The 27,351-nt window shown below is 34.8% G+C and overlaps 1 protein-coding gene across 1 annotated transcript; it reads left to right on the forward strand.

Annotated features, from left to right (window-relative positions):
- The first annotated feature begins 1,887 nt into the window (after positions 1-1,887).
- GNPDA2 (glucosamine-6-phosphate deaminase 2) lies at positions 1,888-25,548 on the forward strand. The gene is made up of 7 exons (XM_032852507.1): positions 1,888-1,966; positions 5,110-5,270; positions 8,385-8,486; positions 9,969-10,151; positions 15,434-15,618; positions 19,120-19,294; positions 24,523-25,548. The coding sequence occupies exons 2-7, from the start codon at positions 5,147-5,149 to the stop codon at positions 24,582-24,584; spliced, it is 831 nt and encodes a 276-aa protein (XP_032708398.1). The 5' UTR covers positions 1,888-1,966; positions 5,110-5,146; the 3' UTR covers positions 24,585-25,548.
- Positions 25,549-27,351: the final 1,803 nt, after the last annotated feature.

Raw genomic sequence — 27,351 nt, forward strand, 5'->3', positions numbered from 1 at the left:
ACCATGGGGAAAGAATGCATTACACAAATATCCTTCTATGCTCCAGTAATATTCCCTGCAAATCTCTTTTTTATTAAGTTGCAGGTCTTTTTGACTACAGTAGATGTATAATAGATTTTTGTTAGATCATAAGTTATAGTACTGGAAAGGTGTTAAAAATTGCTGTAGTAAAATGAACTCATGTCTATAGTGCTAACAAATCTTGTCCTCTAATCAGTTCAGGAGAAACTTTGCTGTGTGAAGTCTTATCATTGAGAAGGAACCTCCTACTCTTGCCTGAAGAACTGCAGAATTTGATCCTGAGAAAGGATTTACAACCATGTACACAAGTTCAGACAAAGAGTTTAAGGACCTAGCATTTTTCATTTATCTTAACCTTGTCATGTTCAATGAAATAGTACGTTGAGTCCGCTTGTCACCTCATGGTGTTAGTCAGATTATATTGTTCCTAATAGAACCCGAAACAGTGTTTCTAATGGGAACATCAGCGAGGCCACAGGACCCTTCTTTTGAGTGACTGCTGTTTTAACAATAATTTCTCTATCCCTGCTTCCTTCCTTCCCCATCCTGAACAAAGATCTTGATACCAGTTCGTAGCTAATTCTGCTTCCTCTACTTCTTAGAATGGTTCAGCACAAGTCCATATCCTATTAAAATCCTGAGCCCAGGAAAAGCTGCTCTGAAATGTACCATAATGGCATACTAATTATTTTAATTGAACCTGAGGAAAAACCTGTGCAAGGATACCGAGACCCTCCTGTCACCTCAAAAGCAGAAAACCAACCTGCATGAAAAATACCGTACCTGTACTAAGAAAAAAAAGATTCCAGGGGTACTTGGGTAGCTCAGTGAGTTAAGCCTCCTACTCTTAATTTCCGTCCAGGTGATGATTTCCAGGTCCTGAAATGGAATCCCACCAAGGGCTCTGAGCTCAGCACCAGTCGGCATGGGATTCTCTCCCTCTCGCTCTGCCCTGCCTCCTACCTCTGGTGCAGGTGCCCATGCTCTCTTTCAAAAAAAAGGGGGGGGGGCACTCATCATTAGAAAGTGACTTTAAAGTTGAGAAAGCTGTAGAAATAAATCTTGTTACATTTTTACTAATCTATAGCCTCAGCCTGAATTTCCCTTAGTAAACTCCCAAATGCCTGTTTTCCTTAAATTCCTCACAAATTTACTGTTTGTTTAAATGTATGAAAGCTACCTGACTTGGTCATTTCTTTGTGTCTGAATATGTTATTGGTTTTCTATGCATGGATAAAAACAAACAAACAAACAAACAAAAACACCGTTGTGTTTTTTTTCCTCCTGTTAATCTAGGTCATGAAAATTGAATTCTTAGGCCAGCTGGAAGACGGTGAGGGCTAGAGGAAGAATTCTGCCCTACAGTGTCCTTCTAGGTTTATTCCTAGTGAGCCACTCCAAGGATTCCCAGGGTTTACACTTTGCTTTTCTGTAGCACGTAACAAACTTAACTTTGATTAGCTTATTGATAAAAGGCACTTAGGAAACACTGAATAGCTGTGCGCGCGGAGTAAACGTTCAATAGCTTAGAGATAAAGATGAATTCGTACTGCTATTATAAGGAACAATTTAAGTAATGCTTATGTATGAGCACGGCAGTCCTACATACTAAATTTCATAAACCCAGAGAATCTACCTCAATTCAACCTTTGAGAGTTGATAAAAAGAGTAGCGGCAAGGTGATGGCCCAGGAACTGGAAACTCCGGTGTAGGAAAGAGATGCTGCCTCACAGAACTCTAAGAATCTCCGCACAGCCCATCCCTAGAGGGCTAGGGGTATGCGCACGCGCAGTACCCGCGGGCTGCGCCGCCGTCCCTTCTGCGCCTTGGGTTTACATCCGGGTCTTTGGGCTTCACGCTCCGCACGCCGGCTGGGGTCGCTCGGGGTTGCTGGGTTCTTCTTGTTTCCGCTGTTCCAACATCGGAAGTGTCATTGGGTCGGCAGGTGAGTCCGGGGTGGGGACCAAGAAGGGGAGTCGGGCGGGGAACGGATTGGTCACCCCTAGGGTGGCCTTTGTGCCGAAAAGGGGACGTGCGGCTGGGGCAGATTGGGGTCCTGGGAGCTTCGAGGCGGGGCGAAGGGTGACGTGTGGCTGCTGGTGCCCTTCGAAACGGGGCCTGAGGGAGCGGGTACCTATTCCTTCCTCTGTTTTGGAGGCGTTCTCCTGACATTTGTTAAAAATCAGAACAGTCGTCCGCATTTGTTGTAGTTCGTTGGGTTTGCGGAGAGACTGGGGCCAGCAGCCACGGAGTTGCGGTGGGTTTGCAGCCCTGGCCTTCTGGGCAGGGACCACAGCCTTTCTCCGCGGCTTCTCGCTGCTCGCAGAGATGCGGCTCCCCTGCCCTGCACTTGAGAGACATTTTGAGGTGTGGTGTAGAAAAAAGGCTCAAAGCAGGGATTCTGAAGTTCAGATGCCAGGGTAGATTATAGATTAACTGCAAGCTAAGTCGTGTGCAAGTTCCCATCCTGCTCCAGAGTTCTGAGATTGGTATTCAGCAGCCCATTCTCCAAGTTAATGCACATTCAGAATGAATCAGCACCAGAGGAAGGTGAGGGACTTGAGGGAATTGGGACGGGGGTTGGTGGGGGGGTGCAGTGTCATTTTTTGTGAGTGCTCTTTGGTTGTGATGCCAGAGAATTGCCCAGAGCCACCCCACTTTGAATCCATGAGGATTAGCAAAAACAGGTTTTTTAATCTGAATAAATGTGACCAAAACATTCTTCTTAACTTTGCCTGGGATGATTCATTTGAGACTTTCGTAATGAAGTCTGAGTTCTCGGAGTTTAAAACAAACAAAACTTGCCTGGACCTGATCTGAGAGACTTAACTTCTTTGCAATGAAATCTCTTCCTGTGGTGGTGTTTTCGAAATTTAACCGGATTGTAATAATCATCTAAGATATTTATGAAAGTGCAGATGCCTTGGATCCCATTTCACATCTGTTGAAAGACTTGATGTCCAATGAGAGGGGCCTGGGAATCTATATCTGTAGCAAGCATCCTAGGTGCTTTTTTTAAAGCACATGTGGAGCATAGGTCTTTCAGTCAGGTAGACCCTCTACCATTAATAGCTTTATAACTTTAGCAATAAAGTCCTCAGTTGCAATTTTCTATATCTGACAAATGAAGAGTTAATTTTTTTAAGCTTTTATTTATTTGACAGACAGAGATCACAAGTAGGCAGAGAGGCAGGCAGAGAGAGAGGAGGAAGCAGGCTCCCCGTGGAGCAGAGAGCCAGATGTGGGGCTGGGTCCTAGGACCCGGGGATCATGACCTGAGCGGAAGGCAGAGGCTTTAACCCACTGAGCCACCCAGGTGTCCCTGAAGATGTTAATTTCTACCCCAGAGAGTATTCGAGGATTCTAAGCCCTTACTAACAAGGCCCCAATCTTAATCATTTTTGTGACTACAGAATTTAGCGCTTGGCGTTTAATAGGCCCTCAAAAGTGTGTTGAATTGAGAAAAAGAGCGTACCCAGAAGACGGAAGGCACTTGGAAAATTCTAATCCTCTTCCTCCTTACCTTACAGTTTTTTTTTTCTTTTTATCAATAATCAGTTTGCTGAATATTCTTGTTAGAAGTAAGTGTATCTCTTGCTGGCCATATTTGTTATAATTAAGTCTGTTTCTTCATGGCCAGGAAGTGTTTCTGATTCTTGGTGTAATTTTGAAATTGTTTCTGGCATTAGTTCATTAATGAATTTAAATAGAGGTCAAGTCCATTTATGTTGGAGTAAATTTATGACGTACTATGTAAATTATTGTCTGTAAAAGATATTTGTCTATTGTTACTGTGCCAGAATTTTAAATCATGGTGATCATAATTTCTTGTTATGCCAGAATTCTAAATCGTTGTATTCTTAAGGATATCATTTGGGTTTCATATATTCATTGTAATAAGACCTACTATTCCCATTAATTTCAAGAATTTGACTTAATTTTGTATGTAAAGTGTATGCGAATTTGGGACTGCTGAAGCCATTTGTAAAAGGATTGGTATGGGTGATAATCCATCTAAGTATGAAACTAAGAATTAAAATATGGAAATTATGGTTCTAGAATACAGTGTAAATGTTATAAATCTTGTCAGTATAAAAATAATACATTTTACAGAAATCAGGGGTTGTGAGTCATGGTAGTAGGTCAATCCACATTGTGTAAAATGGAATTATAGTTTTTAAGTGACTCTGATCTCTTAATATTTGTGAAATATTTTGTCTTAACCTTAAAGTACTCTTTTAGGAACCAAAATTGCTTTTTATGAAGAATTTTACTTTTTCTTCAGAGATCAGCAGTTTTAGTTCACTTTTTCTTTTGTTAAATTCAGGAAGAATTACATGTTATGCTTTTTATTATAAAACAGCATGTCTAGTGTGATCTCACTGTTGAAAATTTCTATACATTCTACTTATATGTGTGTACATTAGATAGACATCTAGAATGTTGTTTACTAATAATAATTGTTTTTATTTCTGAGTATAGGATTTGGGTTGATTTTTTTTTTCCTCTAATACCTTTCTATACTGAAAGAAACTTATAAAAAGTGACAAAAATATTTAACAAAAGGGAGGTTTGGTTTTTACAGTATTTATAGGGAGAGTTCTGGATTTTTAGCAAGAAACCCAAAGGATGCTAAGTATTCTTTACTACTTCTAACTTGCATTCAAGAAATGAGTACTGTTTTATTTGCCTTTAGGTTTGTTTTATGTTGCTTTATATAACATCCCTGTCAAGACAGTGTACTGTGGTGTCTTATAAAAACTTTAAGTTTGCTTTGATGGGATTTCTGGCTTTCTCATTTAGTAACTGTGTGACCTCAGTCAAATTATGTGACTTCTCCTCATCTAAAAGTGGGTGTTATATTTACTTCAGAAGATTGTTGTATGTACTTAAATTATGTAAGCCACTGCTCAGAACCCAGGGTCTGTTCAAACAAGAAAGTCTATTACTATTTTAAAAGTATAAGTTGTATTTGTATATAAGTATGTCTTTCTTAAATAATGTCCTTTTTAAAGTCATTAGTTTTAATACACTTATGTTTGCATGTGTGTAAATTACTTAAAGTGCTCTACAATGGAATTTTCTCAGGTTTGAATTCTTGTCCTGGAACCTGTGCATCACCATAATGAGGCTTGTAATTCTTGATAACTATGACTTGGCTAGTGAATGGGCAGCCAAATACATCTGTAATCGCATCATTCAGTTCAAACCTGGACAGGACAGATACTTTACATTGGGTTTACCAACAGGTAACATACCATTTTTGTTCCATTTTAGATACTTAAAATCATGGGATGGAAGAGTTTCCTTTAGTAAAATATGTTTCGTCTTTATTTCTTGCCATATCACTTATTGAACATTTTAGTATATGAAGCCAGAAACACATATATAACTATCTGGTATCTGTGTTTCATTACTGGGTTTTTTTTTTTTTTTTTTTTTTTTTTTTTTGTATTAAAATTATATATCACTTACCACTCCAAAATGCAAAATGAAATATCCTGACTTCAGTGATGGTCATAATATTTTTGTACCTTTATCTAATCATCTTTTGTTTTATTAAGGATGTTACTTTCATTATTCATATAATCAATTAGTAGATTAGCCTTTCTAATGCCTGAAGTATGTTCTCTTGCCTCTTGGTTTCACCTCCCCTGCCTCATACACTTTATTTATTACCTTATTAGCCTTTTATAATTTCTATGTTTATTTTCTTTTTATTATAGAAGTATTATGACTGAAAAATTGAAGACTGATATGTCATCATGACAGAGTAAACATAAATATGAATTACACATTTTATTGTATTTAGTTCTCTGTTAAGGTATTTCTTAAAAATTAACCAAGTGGTGTCATTGACCTCATGGCACTTAACTTGATATTGTTGACTTCCACAGGAAAGATATTGGACATGGAATCAGCGCTGTCATTTTCTCAGTGACTGCAAGGCATTTATTCTACCTCCCTAATCTTTGATTTCCTTACCTTTAAAAAAGATAAGGATAATAATGGCCAATAATGTGGTTTGAGGCTCAGTAAGGCAGTGTTTATGCCACTTCCATGTATAGTGTAAATACCATATAAATTTAAACTTCCCATAAGTGTGTCTTATTTAAACAGTATTTTTTTCCTTCTGCTCCTTGCACCATATGTGCTAACTATGTAAAAGCTACAATCATACTTTTTTCCACCTAATTTCCATGAAAGGTATTGTTTAGCTCAAGTTATTATCTTGCTTTTTGTCTTTTGGTCTAGGGCAGTCAATCTTGTGAGAATGACAAAGAGGGATTTTTAAAAATTGCATACACCAGACTGGCGCCCTCAACACCCCTTTTTTGATAGATGAACCCAAGTGGTTGGTCATGGCCTCTGTATCAGTCTGCATACTGTAAACCTGGGCTGCAACCGGCTAGCTGCTTTGTTCGCGCTGTCTTAAATATGACGTAGAAATAAACAATATTAGCTTGGGGACAGAAAGTCTTCAAAGTCATGAATTCAGGCAGTTCTAAACATTATTTCGTGTGTTTAAATTTACAAGTTTTGCTTATTTTTGGATAATTTAACTGCTAATAATACACCTGCCAGTGACATATCTTGGAAAACCTTTGTTGACATTTTCCACTTTCCTCCTTCATTGACCATTGATAGTATTAATCATGCTCTCTCCTCCTTGCTTTTGAAGTTTGAACATAGATTTCTGTAATTGTGTATAGCATCTCATATTGTAATCATCCCTCCACCAAGCACAGTGTCTGGGCAATCTTTTCAGTGCTTATTGATGTGATCTTAACAAGCTTCACATGTAAGGGCCTGCGTGCTTCTTGCCTCCCAAACTTATTCCCTGATTCTCTTACTCTGAGTCATGATAGGAAGATTAGACTACTTGTAGTTCAAAGAATAGACCTGGCATTGGTGGCTTTACTTTCACTCATGTTGCTTGTATGTTATATAATGAAAACTACATGAGCTATGGAACCAGACAGAATCTCTTGAATCTCTGCCTTCATTACCATATGATTTGGCAAATTCCTTAATCTTTTTGACCCAGTTCTTCATTCTCAAAATGGGAAAGATAATACCAGTTTCCCAGGGTTGTAAGATTTACATGAGCTGATGTATAAAAATACTGGTATATAGCATTTAGCACATGGTGAACATACACATATCAGTGGGCTATAGTTCTTTGAGATGGAATTGTAAAATTTGTATAAATTATTGATTACAGTTTAAAATAGTATGTTTGCATTAGCTTTAAGAAATTCTTTTAGTCTTCTCTGAACCTATATTTAGTATCTATAACCACTTGTATTATTATTTTATCTCAGATAAAAGGCAATCTTTTTACTACCATGGAATTTCCTGGTTTTTTGTTTTGTTTTTTTTTTTTGCCAAAGACTGTTTAGTTCTGTCATACTTCTGTCTGCCACTTGAGTAGAAATTTTATGTGCAGATGTTTTGTTTTGTGATGGCGGATATAATTAGGAATTAATCAATACTCCAGTCAGCACTGGGAGGACCAGATCACTTGTTAAGAATGCAGTCAAGCTAACCTTCCAGTTTTTAGTTAAAATGAAAAAAATACAACAGATTTGAAAACGGAAGCCGTCTTCAAGTGGATAAATTTATTAATCTTTTTTGTGCTATGTCAAGGAGCACTATCAAACTGATTTTAGTTTCATAAAACATGTAAAAGAATCACATTTATAAAACAATTAAAATCAGGAACTCAGATGAAGGATCCAAAGCCAAAATCCCATTTCCCAGAGGTCATTTTACTTTATACATTTTAGCTGAGACATGCTAAAGATAACACAAAATAGGAAACAGAACTTCCAGTTAAAATCATAAAGGCTAATGTTCATCAAAGAGTCCTTGCCAATTTCTGAGTCTATTTTGAAAGTAGAGGCAATATTTAAATTTAGCTCTGGTTTCCCTTTTGATTGCATTAAGTGGTCAACTTGACCTTTTTATATTTGTTTTATATGATACAAATCCTGAAAAAAAGCTTTTTCTCAAAAGGTGAGGTGTTTATTTTTCTTTTAATTCAAATGTGCTTTTTAGAAGTTTCTAAGCTTGGAATATACAACATTAATTCCAAATAGTGAACAACTCTAGAATAATTTTCTAACTATAATTTCTATTGACAGATTTCCAGTTTTATTCAGCAAATTCTAATTTACTAAGATTTCAGGGTACTTTGCAAATGTATATATGATTCAAAATACATTTGTTAATTGAATGTGTATTTAAATTATTGTTTCCCTCGTAAATTAGAGATTATCACTAAGAGAGTAAAGTAAATAATTTTTTAAAAAAATAGATTTTTCATATTATGTTAGAAAATGGAATTTCTTTCTTTTTAGGGAGTACACCTTTAGGATGTTATAAAAAACTAATAGAATATCACAAAAATGGAGACCTTTCTTTTAAATATGTGAAGACCTTTAACATGGATGAATATGTAGGTAAGCTACATTATTTGAATATATTATTTGGATGTGTTATATTTTAAATAAAATGAATATTGTCTAAGAATTAGTATATTATTTGCATTTATGTTTTGAATGTAATATGATTATTTCTAGAAGATAATGTACTGCCTTATTGATGAGATTGGGAGTTTATATTTTTAAAAAAACTGTATTTTTATGATGCCAACACAATATCCTGGAGGAATATGGGACTAGAAATCAGAAGATCTGTTTTCATTCTTGGGCTCTGCCACTTACCAATTCTGCAACTTTGAGCCAGTACCTCACAGTTCTTTCTTTTTTTTCCCTTAAGGCAAAGTTAAAACCAGTGTTGTTGTGGGAATAGAGTACCACATGTGTAAAAGTAATTAGTAAAATAAAGATTTTTCAAATAATAAGCATATTTATGACTGTGGCTATGAAGCTTTTATGTCATATTGATTGTTAACTTGCTTAACAGGAAAGATGTATGATGTGAATAAACTCTTGTTTTAAACTTTGAACATAGGAATACATTTTTTTTTAAAGATTTTATTTATTTATTTGACAGAGAGATCACAAGTAGGCAGAATAGCAGGCAGAGAAAGAGAGAGGGGGAAGCAGGCTCCCTGCTGAGCAGAGTCCGATGTGGGATTCGATCCCAGGACCCTGAGATCATGACCTGAGCTGCAGGCAGAGGCTTAACGCACTGAGCCACCCAGGCACCCCAGGAATACATTTTTAATGGTAGCCTAAGTGATAGCCAAAGAATTGTGATTTGATATACTTAGCATTCATGTAAGAGAAATAGGTGAGAAACATTGACCAACATTTCAGATATATGGCCAATTAATTTATGTTGAAATTAACACATAAATCAGTTCCATTGGTGGAAGTTAGTGTGCTTGAGAAATGGAGGACTGATGAAATGCATGTGAACTAGACTTCTTTGTTTGAATTCCAGTCTTTCTATGAGCCAGGTGACCTTGGGTAAGTTAACAGTTCTGTGCTTTTGTTATTTATAAGATGAGAATGATAAAAGTAATTCCATAGATGTTCTGTAAATTATTTGAACTAATACATACATGTAAGGTGATTAAAATAGCATCTGGCATGTAATGATCACGTATTTCACATAAAAATTTCTTTTTAGGGGCGCTGGGTAGCTCAGTGGGTTAAAGCCTCTGCCTTTTTTTTTTTTTTCCGGTTCAGGTAATGATCTCAGGGTCCTGGGATTGAGCCCCGCATCAGGCTCTCTGCTTGGCGGGGAGCCTGCTTCCTCCTCTCTCTCTGCCTACTTGTGATCTGTCTGTCAAATAAATAAATAAAATCTTAAAAAAAAAAAAAGTCTTTAAATTGGATTTAATTTGGATATCCATTGGATATGGAATAGGAAGGTTATATATTTTAAATAGCATTTATGGCCTAATCAGAAAAGTAAAGTTTGGATTTATTCCTGGAAGTACTTACATTTATATTTATTAACATTTTATTTAGGACTTCCCAGAAATCATCCTGAAAGCTACCATTCTTATATGTGGAATAACTTTTTTAAGCATATTGATATAGATCCTAAGAATGCTCATATCCTTGATGGGAATGCTGCAGATTTACAAGCAGAATGTGATGCTTTTGAAAAGAAAATAAAAGAAGCCGGAGGAATTGACCTTTTTGTTGGAGGTAAGTAAAACATTTTGTCGTTTATCTTACCTTTGTGCAATGTAGGGAACACCTGTAACTGTCTATAATACCCATTTATTCAGCTACTGGTTTTTATTTTATTTTCATCAAAAGATAATATTAAGGTTGCAAGTTAGAATTGTTTAAATTATGTCTTGAGAAATAAGTTCCAATACCTGTTAAACTTTTATGTCTTTAGAATTAACGGTTTACCACATCTTACAAAATGAGTGATGTTTTTTTCCTAAATGATAATTCTTATCTTTTATGCTTTCTTTACATTTCCAACCCCACTTTCTTACCAGATTACAAAGTTAAATCTCTGACAAAAGTTTGCATGTGGAACACATGGATTTTAGCATTTCTGTATTGATTGCTTAAATTGCTTCAGCTCACTAAAAAAAATTAGTTAAGAAGTAAGACTTTACCATCACCCTTTAGTAATGTGAACTAAGCTATATAACTGTCTTTGTAAACTCCACATGAATAAATGCTTCATTGGCTAAATTCCACTTAAAATGTATATATATATCTACATGCATGTGTGTGTTCATAATGTACCATTGAAAATAGGAAGTTTCTTTCTTTGTAACGACAACGTGGTTTTCTGTTGTCATTATGAAGCCTGAGACAGCTAATTAATTACCATAAAAACATAACATCAACTAAACTGAAACCAAAATGCTTTTTGCTAAAGCTTTTAGTATTCAACTAAATGTATTAAAGCTCTAAATTTAGTTCGCCAGATATATCTTATATTTAATTTATTAAAAGACTGCTTAAAAGTACATGAATTAGATCTTCACTAGTGCTGAATTGAGGCTGACTGATGGTTGAGGTGGCCAGGTGTGGTTGCAGTGGTTGATTGCCGTCAGGGAAGATTGGGTATTACAGTCAGACATGAATTCTCATTCTGTTTTGGTCACTTATTACTTGTACGACCTTGGGAAGTTTATTGAAATTCAGTAAAACTAAGTTATTTGTAAAACAGGCATGACTATTAACCATTCCAAAACTTGCAAGAATTTACCATGTTAGAACATGTAAAATGCTTGGTGTGTAATTGGTACTCCATTAAGTGTTACTTCAGTCTTCTCTTAATTGTTACTTAGTTCATTGAATTTACTGCTTTTTTACTGAATTACCTCTAAGAGTATCCATTGAGATTAAGATTTTTTCTTTGAGGAAATTCTTTTCTCTACCTAACAGAGCCAGTATCATTTACTTTCTTTCGTAAGTGGGATGGTTTTTATCTGAGCAAGAATCCAAGCTAGACTGTTTTGCTTTTCATAATAGAAACTTACCTGTGTTTGAAATAAAATTTGCTAATATTGCTTCAGTATTCCTGGAAAACATTTGTATTCCAGTTTTGTCGATACTGTTTAATTCTGAAATAATTACAATTTGTAGTTGCCAATATCAAGGTTATGGCAATCCGTATTTGAGAATGTTTAAGAAATGCACTACCCATGCATTCTTTAGGCTTTCTCCATACCAGAATCAAGTAGAATTACTATAATGTATACCTAATTACTGTAATGTAATTATACCTAATGTGTCTGTATTTTAGTTATATCAAGAAATATTTTCACTCCTTTACCATTATACAAAAAGGCATGGAGCTAATAGAGGTTCATTATTTAAAATGACTTAATGAAAAATATCTTTTTTACTTCTTCATTTGAATATCCTTTTTTTTCCTGTTAATTTAATTGGCTTACATAAGGATCCATATGACAAATCCCTTGGGGATCCCATGCCAGAAAATAGAATTTACAGAATTTACAGCGGTGGGGGGGGGGGGAACCTAAAAACTCTTAACTCCATTTTCTCCCTTTGTCTGCTTTCTAGAAAGTACTTACAGCTAAATAATGTGTTTAAGCCTGAATATCCCTTCTCAAAGATTTCTCATAGAACTTTCTTCTTTTCCTATAGCTTTAAGTCATTTCTCATTTCTTTTTAGCTTAAGTTTTTTGGTATATTTCCTCACTATAGGTCTTTTTTCCCTTTGAAACAGATGGAGCATAAATTTTAATTAAGTATGTGTATCACTGACTCTTACTACTAGAAAGAACTTTACTTTGTTTTCTAACCAATTTTTTTCTTAAGCTTCCTGTAGACATTCTCTTCTGACCAACCAATCAGTTAATCAGTCAATAAATAAGATTTCCTTACCTCTTCCATTAATATCTTCACTGTAGTCATGTCATGATCCACAGTCTGCCATTTTATATTTACCATCCAAAGGACATAATTACTCTGTGGATAGGGGGGAGAAGGGTTAACTTATTGCATTATCATTGAACTTTTTCCTATTTGGGGTACCCTATTATTGGATGTATACTCATGAAAGAATCTCATTTGATTCTTTGCCTTTGTTGATCTAGGTTTGTTATTAGATTTTCAAGATGAGGCTTGGTATTTGGGTATTACCACTTACCCTTCTTTTGTTCCAGGGTTTGTTGGTTAATAAAAACACTAAGAACTGAGCCAAATGGGATCAAAATATCAGCCTTATTAAAGGTAAAGTTGGATTAGAGGTTTCAGGTTGGGCTTGAGGCCAAAATGGAGTTTCCTATCCTTCCCCTCTAAACTGGGAATAGGAGAATGAGGACCTCAAGACTATGAATCCCTCGTGTCTTACTCCTGGGAAATAGAACAGGAATTCCTTTTCCTATGTAGAAAAGAGAAAGGAAATATATACTGCCAAAAGTTGTTATTCTCCCTGTGATGATACAGTTGTTAAAGAGTAAAGTGTGTCATGCAATCCCTGACCCACCTCCAGCAATAAAATACACAAATACGAAATTTTGTAGATAAAATCTAAAGATATTACTAACTTTAAAATTATCTTAAGGTACTACTTTTAACCCTTTCCTTTGGGTACATGATTAGAATCTTTGGTTTGCAAGTAATTGTAATCTACTTTGGGACCAAAAGTGAATTAACTGGAATGACTCTGGGCTAACTTGCAGAAGTTAGAAGAGTTGAAACAGCCAAGTCTGTGGAAGAACAAGAACCAAGGAGCCTCAAATTTCCAAAGCAGGAGCTTATAGATACTCTCCTGCAATGCTGTCATCAGATACCTCAGCTGTAGAAGCCTTCCTTCTTTTCTGCACCCTTGTGCAAGGTTCAGAATTTTTTGAGAGAAATTCTGTTTCAGCTTGGGACAAGTATTTTATTAGTAGACCACAGTCATCTTGACTCAGAGAGATACGGAGTAGATAAAGCTCCCCTCCCCGCATTGTGAGGGGGGCAGACCAAGGTAGAAGGAAGAGAGAGAAACTATACTGAGCATACCAAAGAATAGTAACCATCTATTCCTTTTTTCAGCCATTATTTATTGAGGGCCTCCTATCTGATGTATTGTTCTAAGAGGTAAGGGTATAGTAATTAAGAGCAAGTCCTTACTGCAGTGAAATTTGCATTCTACCCCACAGAACTGTAGGAAGACAGAGAAGGCCTAGAATCCAGACTCAGGTTTTAGAGATGTTTTATAAAGGTGTAAATATATTAGTTTAGACTTAAAGACTGAATGAGAATGCGACGTGGTTTTTAGATCTCATGATTATTTTTTTTTAAAGTTTTGTAAAGCTTTGTGAAACATTCTGAATGCTTTTAGAACATTTATATTAGAAAGCTCAAATTTCTAATAGCTACTTATAGTCAGTAAGGAAATATATTACCATGAACCACTGCTGATAATTCAGTCTTACTGTACTCTTTTGTATGACCCACAATACTAGTTAGAACACTAATGTTGATCCTTAAGGACTTCCTATTTTTTCTGGAACTTTTATTTTCCTGGTTCCAGCCTTTTCTCCTTATATACACATAGAGAAATACAAATATTTACACAGATGTATACTTTAGGAGGAGAAACTATAGTTTTACAAATCTAGAGAGAAATGCATTTCTGTAATTTAAAACTTACATTTATAGGCAGGTATATGTATGCTAATGGAAGGATCCATACATATTAACTATATGTAGGTCAGACATTATGTCACCACATTAAAAATTCCTAGAATGTGGTGCTTTGGTAGCTTATATTTGCTCCCTAAGATTTTCAATTCTTCTTTGTTCCATCAAAACCTGGTTATTCTTTGTCATATTTTACTTTGTTGTAATCTGGGAGAAATTGGTTTGAATTATAGGCTAAGAGTCAATAAAAACACATATATCTATCATTAAAGTAAAATGTAGAGTATAAATGTAACAGGTATTTCGACTCAGAACTTGTGGGTTTATTTTTTCATGGAGGTTGTGAGAACTCTGACTAGCTAGTAGGGTACACATACGTAAAACTTGATTTATTCATGCCATGGAAAGATTCTTCATTTAAAAAAAAAGATTTACTTCCAGTTTCATTCAAATAAGGAATATCATATTTTTATCTACATTTTAGAGGCAGTCCTAGAATATTAGAGCTGGCAGTATGTCTCTTTAAAGGAGTGTTTTCAGGTTGTGGTGGTCACCCATTATTAGGCCATGACATACGGTCATTCACTTTCTGCATTTCCCTTTTGTACATTTTGCTAATGAAATAGAATGACTCCTAGCAGGGTAAGTATTGTTTTCATGCAGTTCTTGTTTTTAATTACATATGCATGTGTGTATATGTGTGCTAGATTGCAGTGTCAAATATATTTCTTCTAGTAGGCTGTAGTCATCACGTCTGAAGAAAACTACTGCCCTATATGGTCCAATCTAGACATTTTTGTAAGTGAGGAAGCTCTACTACAGGGAGGTCCAGTAGTTAATCGCACCATCTAGACTAGAACCAGGCAGGTTAAAGGGTTGACCATAGAAACCACTGGGTTAGGCATCAGAAGATTTGGATTTGAGTTTTGTCACAGTATTTACTAAATTGTTACCTTGAGCAGCCATGTATTTTCCATGCATGTCTGAGTTTCCTTTTGAGCTCAAAGAAAGCTTGAGGAGAGGAGGGAAATAAATATTCCTAATAAGATTATCATAAGATTGTTAAATATATGTGTTGAGATGTGAAAATACTTTATAAACTGTGAAGTGTGCTAATACAAGCTAATATGCTAAATTCTACGTTGTTACAATAATGCTAGCTCTGTGCTAGGTGTATGGAATATATTGAAATACTTGTTGAGTCAAATACAGGAACAAATATTTTAATACAGCATTAGAAATTCAGCTATCCTATAAAACAAGGTGAGCCTGTTTATGACTGTTTTCTCTTAAAAGCAAGTTGAATGTTGAGAAATCTTACTTTATATGTCTATGTATGTGTGTACTTCTTTTAAAAGGAATTGGTCCAGATGGTCATATCGCTTTCAATGAGCCAGGATCCAGTTTAGTATCAAGGACAAGATTAAAGACTCTAGCAATGGACACCATTTTGGCAAACGCTAAATATTTTGATGGAGATTTGTCGAAGGTGCCAACTATGGCTCTAACAGTTGGTGTGGGGACAGTGATGGATGCAAGAGAAGTAAGAATTCAATGTTCTTTGATGTCTGTAGATTTTGGAGGAATTATGGCACCAGATAATTTTGGCTACATCCTATTCACTACGTAAATTGTTATTTAGCTTTCAGTGACTGCTGTCAGTCTCATTGCCATGTTGAGAATCCAACTAAGTCAGGTCTTCTGGAGCTTATGTAAACTAAGCATCAGGCACCACCCCTTCTGGAATACTGCTACATTGTCTGCTTCTTCACAGTTTGAGTTTCTAAAATCATACTGATCAAATGGTGTGTTATTAAGTGAAATGGTCTGGTGAAAGGTCTGTTGTAACAAAGATGCAATGCTGGTTAACACTAAACTATTTTTGGAAGCTCAGGATAATTTAGTGTCAAGCACTTCTTGACTGTGGGAAGATAGCCAGTTAGTTTCCAGCAGAAAAAGAACCCATCGAAGGCTGAATCTTTTCCAAATTTGGTATACGTAGGAAGGCAAATAGTCTGAATAGATCCGGCCTAATTTTTAAATTTTTAATTGGGCTTTCGTTCCTTCCCTGAGAAAAACAGAACAAATTATAGTTTGCTCATGATTATCAGTGTTTGTTACATGGAAACGCCATTCCTTTCTGATAACAAGATGGCAGAGGTTCAGAGGAAAGCACATAGACAAGTTATGATGAATAAGAAATGGATCTTAATGTAAATATGTCTAGACTTCATTCAGAATGTGGTTTTTCATCTAAAAATCATCAGTATGTGAAGAAGGACTTTTCACGAGTTGAAATTCATAGTAATTAAGTTGAGAAAGATTTTAGAGCAATTGTATTTCTAAAATACGAAACTGAAAGTTATACAAGTAGATTTCTTACATTTAACAAGATTTAAGTTGTAACAAGCTAATTCTTAGAGTGAACAGAGAGTTATTAAAATACTGAACTTTTTTTTTTTCCATTTGGTTTTTCCAGCAACATTTTATGATGCCACTCACCTCACAGTACTCACTCCCAGCATGATTACAGAGAAAATTATTATGGCAAAACTATTTTAGGGCTTAATTATTTTCTCAGGGGCCTTAGTGTGCTCTTTTATATCATTCTTTGGAAACAAGTATCATGTCATCATACTTAGTGATTTTCCTATCTTTCATTGTAAGGAGCTTAATGTTATACAGATTTTCATTTGGCAGTGGTTTGAACGGTGATGTGGGCTGTTCTTCAATTTTAGTTTCGTTAACAAATACACTTAATAAAATTTTGAATCAATGTGTGGGGAAAATGCTATTGTTAGATGAAAAGTACATATGAATGGTAAACCAATTTCTAAATGGTTAGTGCGTCAGGAAGAGCTTCAGAGTCTGGCAGCTCTGTTAACGAGGACCTTCGGTACACACCTTGGAAGTGACACCCTGGAAGTCATTATAGGTTCCCTTAAGACTTGGGAATTACCAACTAGATAAGGAACCACACCAATCACTACTTTATCACTCTTTCCTGGGCTTGAGGCTTTTACGCTAATGGTATGTGTGAAATGCTCTACTTTTCCAGACTCTGCTTAGCTAAAATGGCACTTTTCGGTTTTCAACTTTCAGAACTCCCTTTCTTGACCATAATTCTTATAGTCAAAGTTACTTATATTTTCTCTTAGACCACTCTGTTCTTTTCCTTTGTAGCACTTTTCACAGTTTCTGATTGTTCTTGTATGTTTTCTGGTTAAATATCTTTTTTCTCATTAATTTATAATCTCTTGAGTTTATAGGTCATATATATCTAGCACCTTACACTGCCTGTCATATAATAGGTATTTAATATTGGGAATAGTGTGAATGAATTATGTTCATAATTCATGTCAGACAAAGTTCTGTCGACGGCTTCGTCCTTTACTTGAACCATCCAATCTGATTTTTGTTGACTTTTGGCTCTTTGCCAAAGTCTAAATCTGCCTTCAAAGGATTGAAATTTGTTTTTACCAAGGTATATTTAATGTCATATATTTTAAAGGTAATTTCAAGAGAAGACAAATCATTTTCCACTATTGCAACATCTTTATAATTGTTACATATAATACTTCAGATATTTATTCTTAAGGTGACATAGGAAAAACCAAAAAATTTTAAAATCTGCTTTTGATTTTGCTACCTTACTGAAAATCACCAAGGTCAGTAATGGTTTCTTCATTGCTAACACTGGCATCTTCTCTGCAGGTCTTAGCCTACTGGGTCTCTTTCCATCACCTACTGCTGTTGACCCTGCCTCCCGTCATAAGACTCCGCCACTAGTCCTCGTACTTTCTGAGCACTTCTTCTCAGTCTCCTTCTCAAGCTTTTCTTCTTCTTCTCCCTTTTGAATGTTGCTGTCCCCGGGGTTTCATGCTGGAGCTGCGTATTCACTCTGCAGGCTCTGGGGCACGACTGTTTTTTGTTTTTTTTTTTTAGTTTTATCCCTATTCCAAAAAGGTAAAGTACTCTTAATACAGGGATAATAATGTATCTTTATCTTGTACTCCTTCTGAAGCTGCCCGTTTTGCATTTCCAACTTCCAGCTGACATCTCGGTATTTAGACGCCCTATGTTTAAGCTGTCCAACAATTAAATTGATCCTTCCACGAAATTTGTCTTTCCTCTGAATACTCCCTGCCTTGCTGAATAGCAGCACCCCCCATGAAAGTGAGCGGAGCTTGAAACGTGTCCCTTCTCGGTTTCTTTACACCTCATTAGTCACCAAATCCCAACCATTTAACAGATAACTTAGAGGTAAATAAGGATCCCGCCCTCCGTCATTACTGCCTATTAAGTCTATAAATCCATTTTTTCAAGGATTATTGCAAACGCCTTCTCAATCACAAAAATGGTAGAGATTCATTCTGATATATATACACTTAGATTTGCGCATTTCTCTGAATTGCAGGCTTTTAGGAATCTGGGACCAAGAGCTTGGATTTTCTGTTAGTTCGTGAGGGTGTTCTTTGTCTTGTGTGCTTGAAGGGCTGTTCTTACATTTAAGTAGATCCCTAATCCTTCTTTCAATCTAGGTTTTGTGTCAAGACAACTTTGATAACATCTGTTTCATAAAACACTCTTCAGGCTTCTTTCTCTAACTTTCAAAGTAATATCTGCTGTGTTGATTGGATTAGAGCAGTTTGGTATATCATTCCTGGTTATGTCAGTTCTTTGTTGACCCTCAGTTCTGCTTTTGCAAAACAGCCCTTTTCTTTCCTTTTTTTTCATTTTCCTGGTCACTTCTGCACATCAGTATCTAATGTATTAATAAGTACCTGCATTATGGTTTATTCAGTAACACTTCATAAGAATATACTATTTTATTTTCTTAAACCAGAAGAGAATTACTTTATGCTTGCCTTTTACCTTGAAGAACAAAAATACCTCGAACTGTGAAGAAATATGTAGCTATTTTTATTTTACCTTCGAGAAGAATATTCGTGCTAACATCTTTCTTTTAATAAAATAGAGCTTTTTTAGTCATTTGAAACAAATTTTAGGAATGAATTAACATGTCATGGTCATGACTTTTCAGGTAATGATCCTCATAACAGGTGCACACAAGGCATTCGCCCTCTACAAAGCGATAGAAGAAGGAGTAAATCACATGTGGACTGTTTCTGCTTTTCAGCAGCATCCTCGAACTATTTTTGTGTGTGACGAAGATGCTACTTTAGAATTAAGAGTTAAAACTGTGAAATACTTTAAAGGTGAGCATTGAAATTTCAGAAGCAGACTGTGAGAATGTCCAATTGTAAATGACAAAACTTAGTAGACTGTGGAGTTACATCCTGCTCTGTGCCTATTGAGACGAACATTTTGCCAACACAGTAGCCAGTTGTTTTTAAGGAAAAGAAAAATCTCATCTCAAATAGTAGCTTTCAGAGTAGTTTCCTATTTTTTTCTTGAAATCCAAAATTTAATAAAATATAAAATATTTTACTTTCATATTGTATATATAAGATTAAATAATCCAAAAGGAAATACATATATGTTACAATGTTCTTTTCTTTGTTTCCCTGTCCCACCTTCCTCACCAAGCTATGGTTTAGAATCTAATCAGCTTATAAATTGGATCACCCACAATTTCAGATTATTCCTATACACCAATTAATAACGGTTCAGTGTCAGAGCAGTGTGGAATGAACTCTGCAAGTAAGCAGGGGTTTGACTGCCCACACTTCTGTATGTAGCTTGTCCTTTTGACTCTTCTGCAGTCTAGTTCAGTAATTCTCAAGCCTTACCGTACCAGGTTGTATATTTGAAACCACATGTGCTTGATGTAATGGGTGATTTAAGAGATTTTTAAGGAAAATTTGACTATTTAGAAACCATTCCCTGCTTAAGAGTGAATTCCACATATAGATACACACACATAACAACCTGTATAAATAGGTGCTCTTTATAAAGTACTTGTATTTCATATAGCTGATATGGAAATACTGCAGAACTGCTCATATATATATATAGGTATATATGTATATATATCCGTAATTCATAGTGTGTGTACTATGTGTACTGTTGATATTACATGAATATGTATTTTTAATCTTTTTACTCTAGTTACTAGGTGTTTATTTAACATGTATTAGAAAAAATACACTAAACTGATCAAACCTATATTCCATGAGTATCAGTATTGACAGAGATAAAGAAGTTACCATATTTTACTGCCTTTGAGACACATCTTTTTTCACATCTATCTTGACTGAAATTGGGATGTGTTTAAAATTGGTCATTATCAGTTACCTGGTAGCATTTTTTCTTAATGGTACGTAAAATAATGTGTCTTACAGTCTTCAGCGTCTCATTCATGAGATAATAGTATATGATTTTAAATTATAAGTTAATTTAAAGGAAATCTTTAACTCATAATTCATGTAAATGGTGTGAATGTGGCAAAAATCTTGAAGATGAATCACAAATGAAGTTTAATGAATTGTGAACAATCAAAGTTTTGATCCTGCTTATAGTTCTTTATTTGCACTTAGCTGTTGTGAGCACTTTCCTATTTCCCTGTTCTTCAAAAGCATTTTTAATGGCTTTATAAGTAGATGTATCATAATTTACTTAAATCTTTCCTTACTGTTAAATGCTTAGATTATTTCCAGTCATTTTTATTTTTATCAAAAATTATTTTTTACCAAGCCACAAAAGTATCAAATTAAACTGAAATATTGTCAAGTTTTTAAATAAGTTGGCAGGTAAAAGAGAAAGATCTGTGATGAGTTGTGAATAAGAGCCCTTGCATGAAGTTTTTCCCATATATTTCCATGTAGTCTTTCATTTTATTACAAATACTAGATTCCTTGAAAAAATTAATAGAAGGAATCCCTATTATCCACATATTTTAATGCCAGAGATTTATTTAACATTCTCATGTTCTGGTACCAGCAATCCTCATGTAAACCCTTGTGCTTATCAGATGTTGTCAGTTACTTTTGTAATGTTTACATTTTAGTGAAGTAAACATTTAATAAGATACTTAATAATAGCCAGTACTTGTATGACCACGCATTACTCAAAATACATTATACTTAATTTACTTAATTCTCAATTCAGTGAAGTGGGTATTCTTAAAATCCTATTTACAGATGAGCTAACAAGCTTAATAGAGATGTTAAGTCACCCAAAGTCATAGAGCTCATATGTGGGCAGAGCTGGGTAAGTGAAATCAGGCTTATCTGGCATCTGGGCTTTTGTCCACTGTTTATACTGCTTCATAGAAGAGGAATAAAACTCTGGCTATCTTTATCATATTTCTGTTTGTTGCAATGCTTTCATACCATAATAATTGCTTCCAAAAAGGTATAGACATAGGTTAAAGAGCATTTAAAACACAAGAGATGTAGGTGATTACATGTATTTTGTTAATTCATCTATCCAGATTCTAAACTTTTCTGAAACATTTTGAAGTATAGACTATTGAAGAGAGAATCGCTACATTGCTCTTTTGAGGACATTGTATTTTCTACTATGCATCTGTATATATTTCTGGAGAGGTTCAGGGTATCCGCCTCAGAGTACCTCCCATTAATATGGAGAAAAATGGAATTGAGATGTTATTCTGGGCTGTATGCAGACCTCATTTTACAGTAAGGTATTTTAATACAGGGTAGAAGTGAATATTCATAAACTTACATGTATTGTAAGTATAGTTTTATATTTTGCCATATTCTCATTATTTTATCACTTTAAGATGTACTGAAGGATATGTATCCTGTAGTTACCTTCTGTAATTCTTCAGATTTCTGTCACATTACTACCCTTTCTTCTGCCATCACTAAAATGTACATAAAAGGGCTCTAATTATTTAGGTCCTAAAGAAAATCTAGGTCAACTGCATCGAAAACAATAAAAACCATTAGCAAGTGGAAGTTCATTTCAGTATATACCTTTTGGAAGATACAAGTAAACCACAGGAAAACAGTCTAGTATTCAATGTTTTTTTCTAATTTTTTTGTTTTTGCTGATTTTATATAAAGCCTTTGTTTTATGTCCTTGAGAATATATTTTCAAGACCTCATCGTTATGGTGAACATTTTTTTGTTGTTGTTGTTTCAACCTTTGTAAGCCCTCCTCAGTAGCTTGATTGAATGAGTTCAGATTGAGTCAAAACCATAAAATTGACATTTAGAATCTATGACATTTAACTTCTTCTGGCAGCATGTTAGGAAGTCTATACATTTTAGTTCTCAGAATTTATTTTTTTTCTGTTAATGATTGAAGTAGCCATGATTTGTTTCTATCAAAATCTTGTATAAAAAATTGTCAGTTTTACCTTAAGTCATAATAAATTATGTATCATCCAAAATGCATTTCTAGTTTGGAAACAGCCTTATATGTAGAAGTTACAGCCAATGTATAGTTAAACTTTAGAGTTGAATTTTTAATGTTTATTCTGATATTTTGTGTTTTTAAGCTCTAATGTATTATTTCCATTAAAGCTGTAATTGAGTGATAGATGAATTGTATCAAGTAGAATGATCCTATTAATTGCAGCTGCTTCTCCATAAGAGGTTACATCTTCTAAACTGAGTAGCTAAAATTACCACTGTTTTTGTTGTCCCTTCTCCTGAGTTTCTCCAGTTTCCTATTTTACTGCTCTTTACATTCTGGTTGTTGAAATGGATTCAACTTCTCAGTTAAATCCTGCTTTAAATAGGATTGGTTCTGTTTAGAGATAACCATCTGGTAAATAGTTTTTATTACCAAATACTTCTTCTGCACTATAAAAATTACCCTTTAATGTATATTTTTGGTAAATACAAATTATATTTTCCAGTTAGTGTCATCAGCCAAGAAAACAGACCAAAATGCCTTCAAGTACATAATCTCTTGCATGGTGTTAGTTTAAAAAAAAAAAAAAAAAAGTATAAGACGTATCTCTTTCTGAAAGTAGTTGACTCACCATCATAAAAAGTTGGCATATTAAGTGATTTGAGAAAATAAAATGTAATATATTTCATTAAAATAAAAGCTCCACAAAGGTAGGGACTTAGATTTTGTTCACTGCATTATTTCAGCATCTGGAGGTGTGCCTGGTACATTGGGGGCATTTGATAAATTGTGGGTAGGCAGCTGGACAGGTAGATGGATGGAAGAACACAAGTCTATGAAACTACCACCGTCTAAGCATTAAATGATGCTTTAAATCATCATTAAATCACCCTATGAAGCCCAAAGGATATTAAATAAAGAGCAAGAGTTAAATAGTAGTTGAAGAAAACTTTGAGTTGATAGAGTAGAAAGCCCTAGAAAATGGGTAGTAGCTCTCAGATTGGGAGGAAACAGCATAATTTCCAACAGCACAGATACAAGGAAGAGCTAACACAGGAGAACAAGTTCCCATTAATAGACTAGAGAACAGGTGAAGTATATTGATAAAATGGGACTAGATTGTATGTATGTATGTATTCTTAGTAATCTCTACACACAATATGGGGCTTGAATTTATAAACCCAAAATCGAGTTGCATGCTCTTCAACTTAGCCAGCCAGGAGACCCTGGGCTAGATTATACTTTGAAAGCAAACGGGAATGTAGAGGTTAAGAGCGCAAAGGAAAACCAGGGTTCACCTCTTTTGGGTCATGGACCACTATGATAATCTGGTGAAGAGACTGCCCTCAGGAAAAAACGCACACATGCACACAGACTTGCAGACACAAATTTGTATATTAACATGGGAGAGTCAAAGATTCCTTGAACCTTCTCTAGCTCTATTATATCCTAAGGTTGGGGCTGTACTTGATTTCTGCCAGGTGGACGGCTTCCAGGTGTCATCAGTTTGGGAGTCAGAAATGATTCAGTATTGATTGCTCTACATTTTTCACATTTGAAGTTTAAAACGTTGGTTATGTTTAAGTATGGAGTCCTCAACTTTTTAGTGGCACCTTGGATTTTTTGATTAACCTCCTTCAGTACAGTTTGTTATCACCCCGATTGTAAATACATGTCAAAATCGTGGAAAATAATTTGCCAGATGAATGGATAGGATAATACTTCGGAGAACTTAGCTATCCCAGTTTAATAACAGTTCTCTGAGTTCCTGGGCTGAAGTCTGGTAGAGAAGTGCCAGAGGATCAAACTCAACAGCTTTATAGGATAAAATTAAAATGTATTAACCACGTCAGTATTGAGATTTGTTATTTTGCCATATTGAAGCTTTGAAGGCAAGAACTGCTGCTACTCCAAAGGAATTTGTACTCATTCTATATCTACAGCTTCATAAATAATTGTAAATTGCTATTTGCTAGGTAGTACAACCAAACCTTACGAAACATTTCTATTTAAAATACATTTTTCAATAAAACTTAACTATTTTGTATCAGATGGGAACCAGCATACTTATGGTATCTTATAAATTCTTGTTTTCTAAGGTAAATGAGATAATTCAAAATTAAAAATAAAACTAGAATTGTGCTTTTTTTTCTTTAAGGTTTAATGCATGTGCACAATAAACTTGTGGATCCACTATACAGTATGAAAGAAGGAAATTGAAGGAGATTGGAGCAAATTCTACTTGAATGAACAGAACACTTTTTTAAGTAGTAGATGAATTTTCAGCTATGCAATATGATAAAACATGGGGATTTTTTGAAGACTGTCATTTTTGAAGTCCAATATCTATATATTAAACATTCCAGATTTAGAATGTGTCCATTTTATACTAAAGTTTAGAAGTAGTTGGCTGTCAAAAAAAGCTGTTTATTATAAAGTACGGAAGCCACACAGCCACTCTGTAAAACATGACAGAAATGAAATGTCTGTTTAAAAATTTCAAGTCATTTTAAATATGAAGAATCTATACATCAAATATTATTCATATGAATCTGGTGGCATTCTCAAGAGTTTTATTTTTTAATCACATAAAGACACTCCAAGCCTTTCAGGTATCAATCATTGCAAACCTTTACTTTTGGAATGTAATCTTTGTATTTCCTGTGCATTACACACAAGCTTTTCTGCACGTGGTTGCCTTAGTCATCTTTCTGCAGTAGCATTTGGACATCAAAAGTCCTGCTATATATTGTTGGAACAGAGAATCTGAAGAGATGCCAGTGCCTAAAAGTACAGTTTACGTCCTTTTGGAAAGTATGTATAAGTGCATGATTTTTGTGCACCACCTTCTATAGCACTTTTTTACAAATGTGCTCTTATTTTTATTTAATGACTTGGGTTCATGCTTTTAATATAAGTATTTTGGCAATTATGAACTTTATACCTAGCAACGCACTTAAATTCTTTTGAAGACAATTTTCTGATTATTGTTAAATTCATAAATGATTAGCTTTATTCCTGACTTACATGTCTAAAAGGATAACATGATGAAATATTTATAAAGGAATTACTGTAAACGTAAAATTGCCATTAACTTGCATCATTAAATTGCAAATAAAAGAATATTGTTTTCTATCTTTAACTGAAATAAAGCTTATAATAAATAAATGTTATCTAAATTTTATTTCCAGAAGTAAAACTGAATACATGCATTTGAGATATTCCAACATTAGTAGTAGTATTGATTCTGCATTTACTTTTTGTTTGTTACCATCAGGCATTTAGGAGATTTAAGTTAAAAGACAATAATTCTACCTATAATTTAGTAGTTGCTCAGTGGGGAGTAAAAAATTCTCCCATTTCTTCAGCATATTTTGCATCGTATAAGCCCATCACGGATAAGCATTACTTACATAACTTAATAGAAATGTGACTGAAATGTATTTATAATTAAGTTCCTTAAAATAAACAGCAAATAAAAAATAAAAGTAAATAAAACTGTTTGTATAAAATATGTTCCTTAAATTCCAAATAATGTAGTTATAATTGCCTTGAGTGATACACATGGTCCTTAAATGACTAGTAAGTCGTATCATCTCCCAGTCACACATATGGTAATAAAGTACTGTGTTACTACAAGCCACCCTATCTTAGAAAGTGATAGTATTATAGAGAAAACACTAAAGATAACTGTTTTGGTGCGTGATTCAACTTGTTATTTCTGTGCTTTAAATGTGCTAGGTGAAACACAATTTAGAAGATCTTTCTATCACTGCCCTTGATTTTAGAGGACTAGTTTGAGTCAAGCCCATGTACTCAAGCCCCTCAGCAAACTGATTTCTGGCCACTCTAACTCCCTAACTCAAGGGCTACGCTGCTATTAAAGAACAAAGAAGCCTATTCGATTTCCACAAGGCAATAAAGCATGGCAGCTAAAAATTGGTAGGGTTTGGATAAGGAAACCACTGTTTGAATTCCAGCTCTGTCAACTACTGACACCGGCACGTGTAAGTCTGAGCTGCCAGCCCTATACGATAAGGTGGTAATAGTACCTGTACCTCAACTGTTGTATAGATTGAGGAAATGCCTATGGAGCTCAGCTCAGTGGCTGTCATATACTCAATAAATGGCGGCCATTCTAATACTCATATTTAAATGATTGTAATGTTTGCAAAAATGTCAGTATTGTTAAGGTCCTCTGGGGAATATACTTAGAAGGCACACAACTCCGTATCATGAAAATCATCTGTTTGGGAGAATGGTCAGGGGAGAGAACTTAAGCTTATACTAAAAAATTTGAAAAATACTTTTTCACTACTACTAATACTGCTTAAAGGAAGAGAACTAAATGTGTCTAAATTATACACATACTAATAAAGCACAAATATTAAATGGTAGACACATGGTGCATACTTTGTGCCAGGTACCAACCTGTAACTTTCACCTGATAATAATGGTAGAACAGAACATTTAGAAATTATATGTAAATGCTCTTCTAGTTTCAAATATACTACTCAAAATACAAGTATTATGGAACCTCGTATTTCAACTGTTCTATTACAGCTAGAGAGGACAGGGAAGATACCTGAACAGATGATGTAAGTAGGACAAAGTCACAAGTTAATTAACTTCTATACACAATTTTAAGTAAATCCCACTACCTTATAGTTAGAATTACCTCATTATGTAATAATCCTAGTATAAAATACATTGATAGTCTTATCCCTAAAAGACATTTACCTCATTTAGTTCATTCACAGTACAGAACAAAATTCAATGGCTAAAGTATCTTACTGTAATACAAGTTGCCCGCTGGTTTGTTCACCAACGGTGAACGGAGGTAAGAACACATGCTTTGAAGCATGACAGCCATTTATTGGCTGTGGGACATCAAGTTAACTAAAGCTTTTTCTCATCAACTATGAAATCTAGACAATAATTACTAAAATTACTATTAATAACAGCTACTGCTAACACCAAACACCTA

This window comes from Lontra canadensis, unplaced genomic scaffold, assembly GCF_010015895.1.
Source record: "Lontra canadensis isolate GAN:19392208 unplaced genomic scaffold, GSC_riverotter_1.0 scaffold1, whole genome shotgun sequence".
Taxonomy (NCBI): Eukaryota; Metazoa; Chordata; class Mammalia; order Carnivora; family Mustelidae; genus Lontra; species Lontra canadensis.

Excerpts from the sequence above, each read along its gene's own strand:
- GNPDA2 (XM_032852507.1), top strand. The coding sequence starts at position 5,147 with ATGAGGCTTGTAATTCTTGATAACTATGACTTGGCTAGTGAATGGGCA. Across the intron at positions 15,619-19,119 it reads CAGTGATGGATGCAAGAGAA|GTAATGATCCTCATAACAGG; the intron begins GTAAGAATTCAA and ends ATGACTTTTCAG. Across the intron at positions 19,295-24,522 it reads AACTGTGAAATACTTTAAAG|GTTTAATGCATGTGCACAAT; the intron begins GTGAGCATTGAA and ends TTTTTCTTTAAG.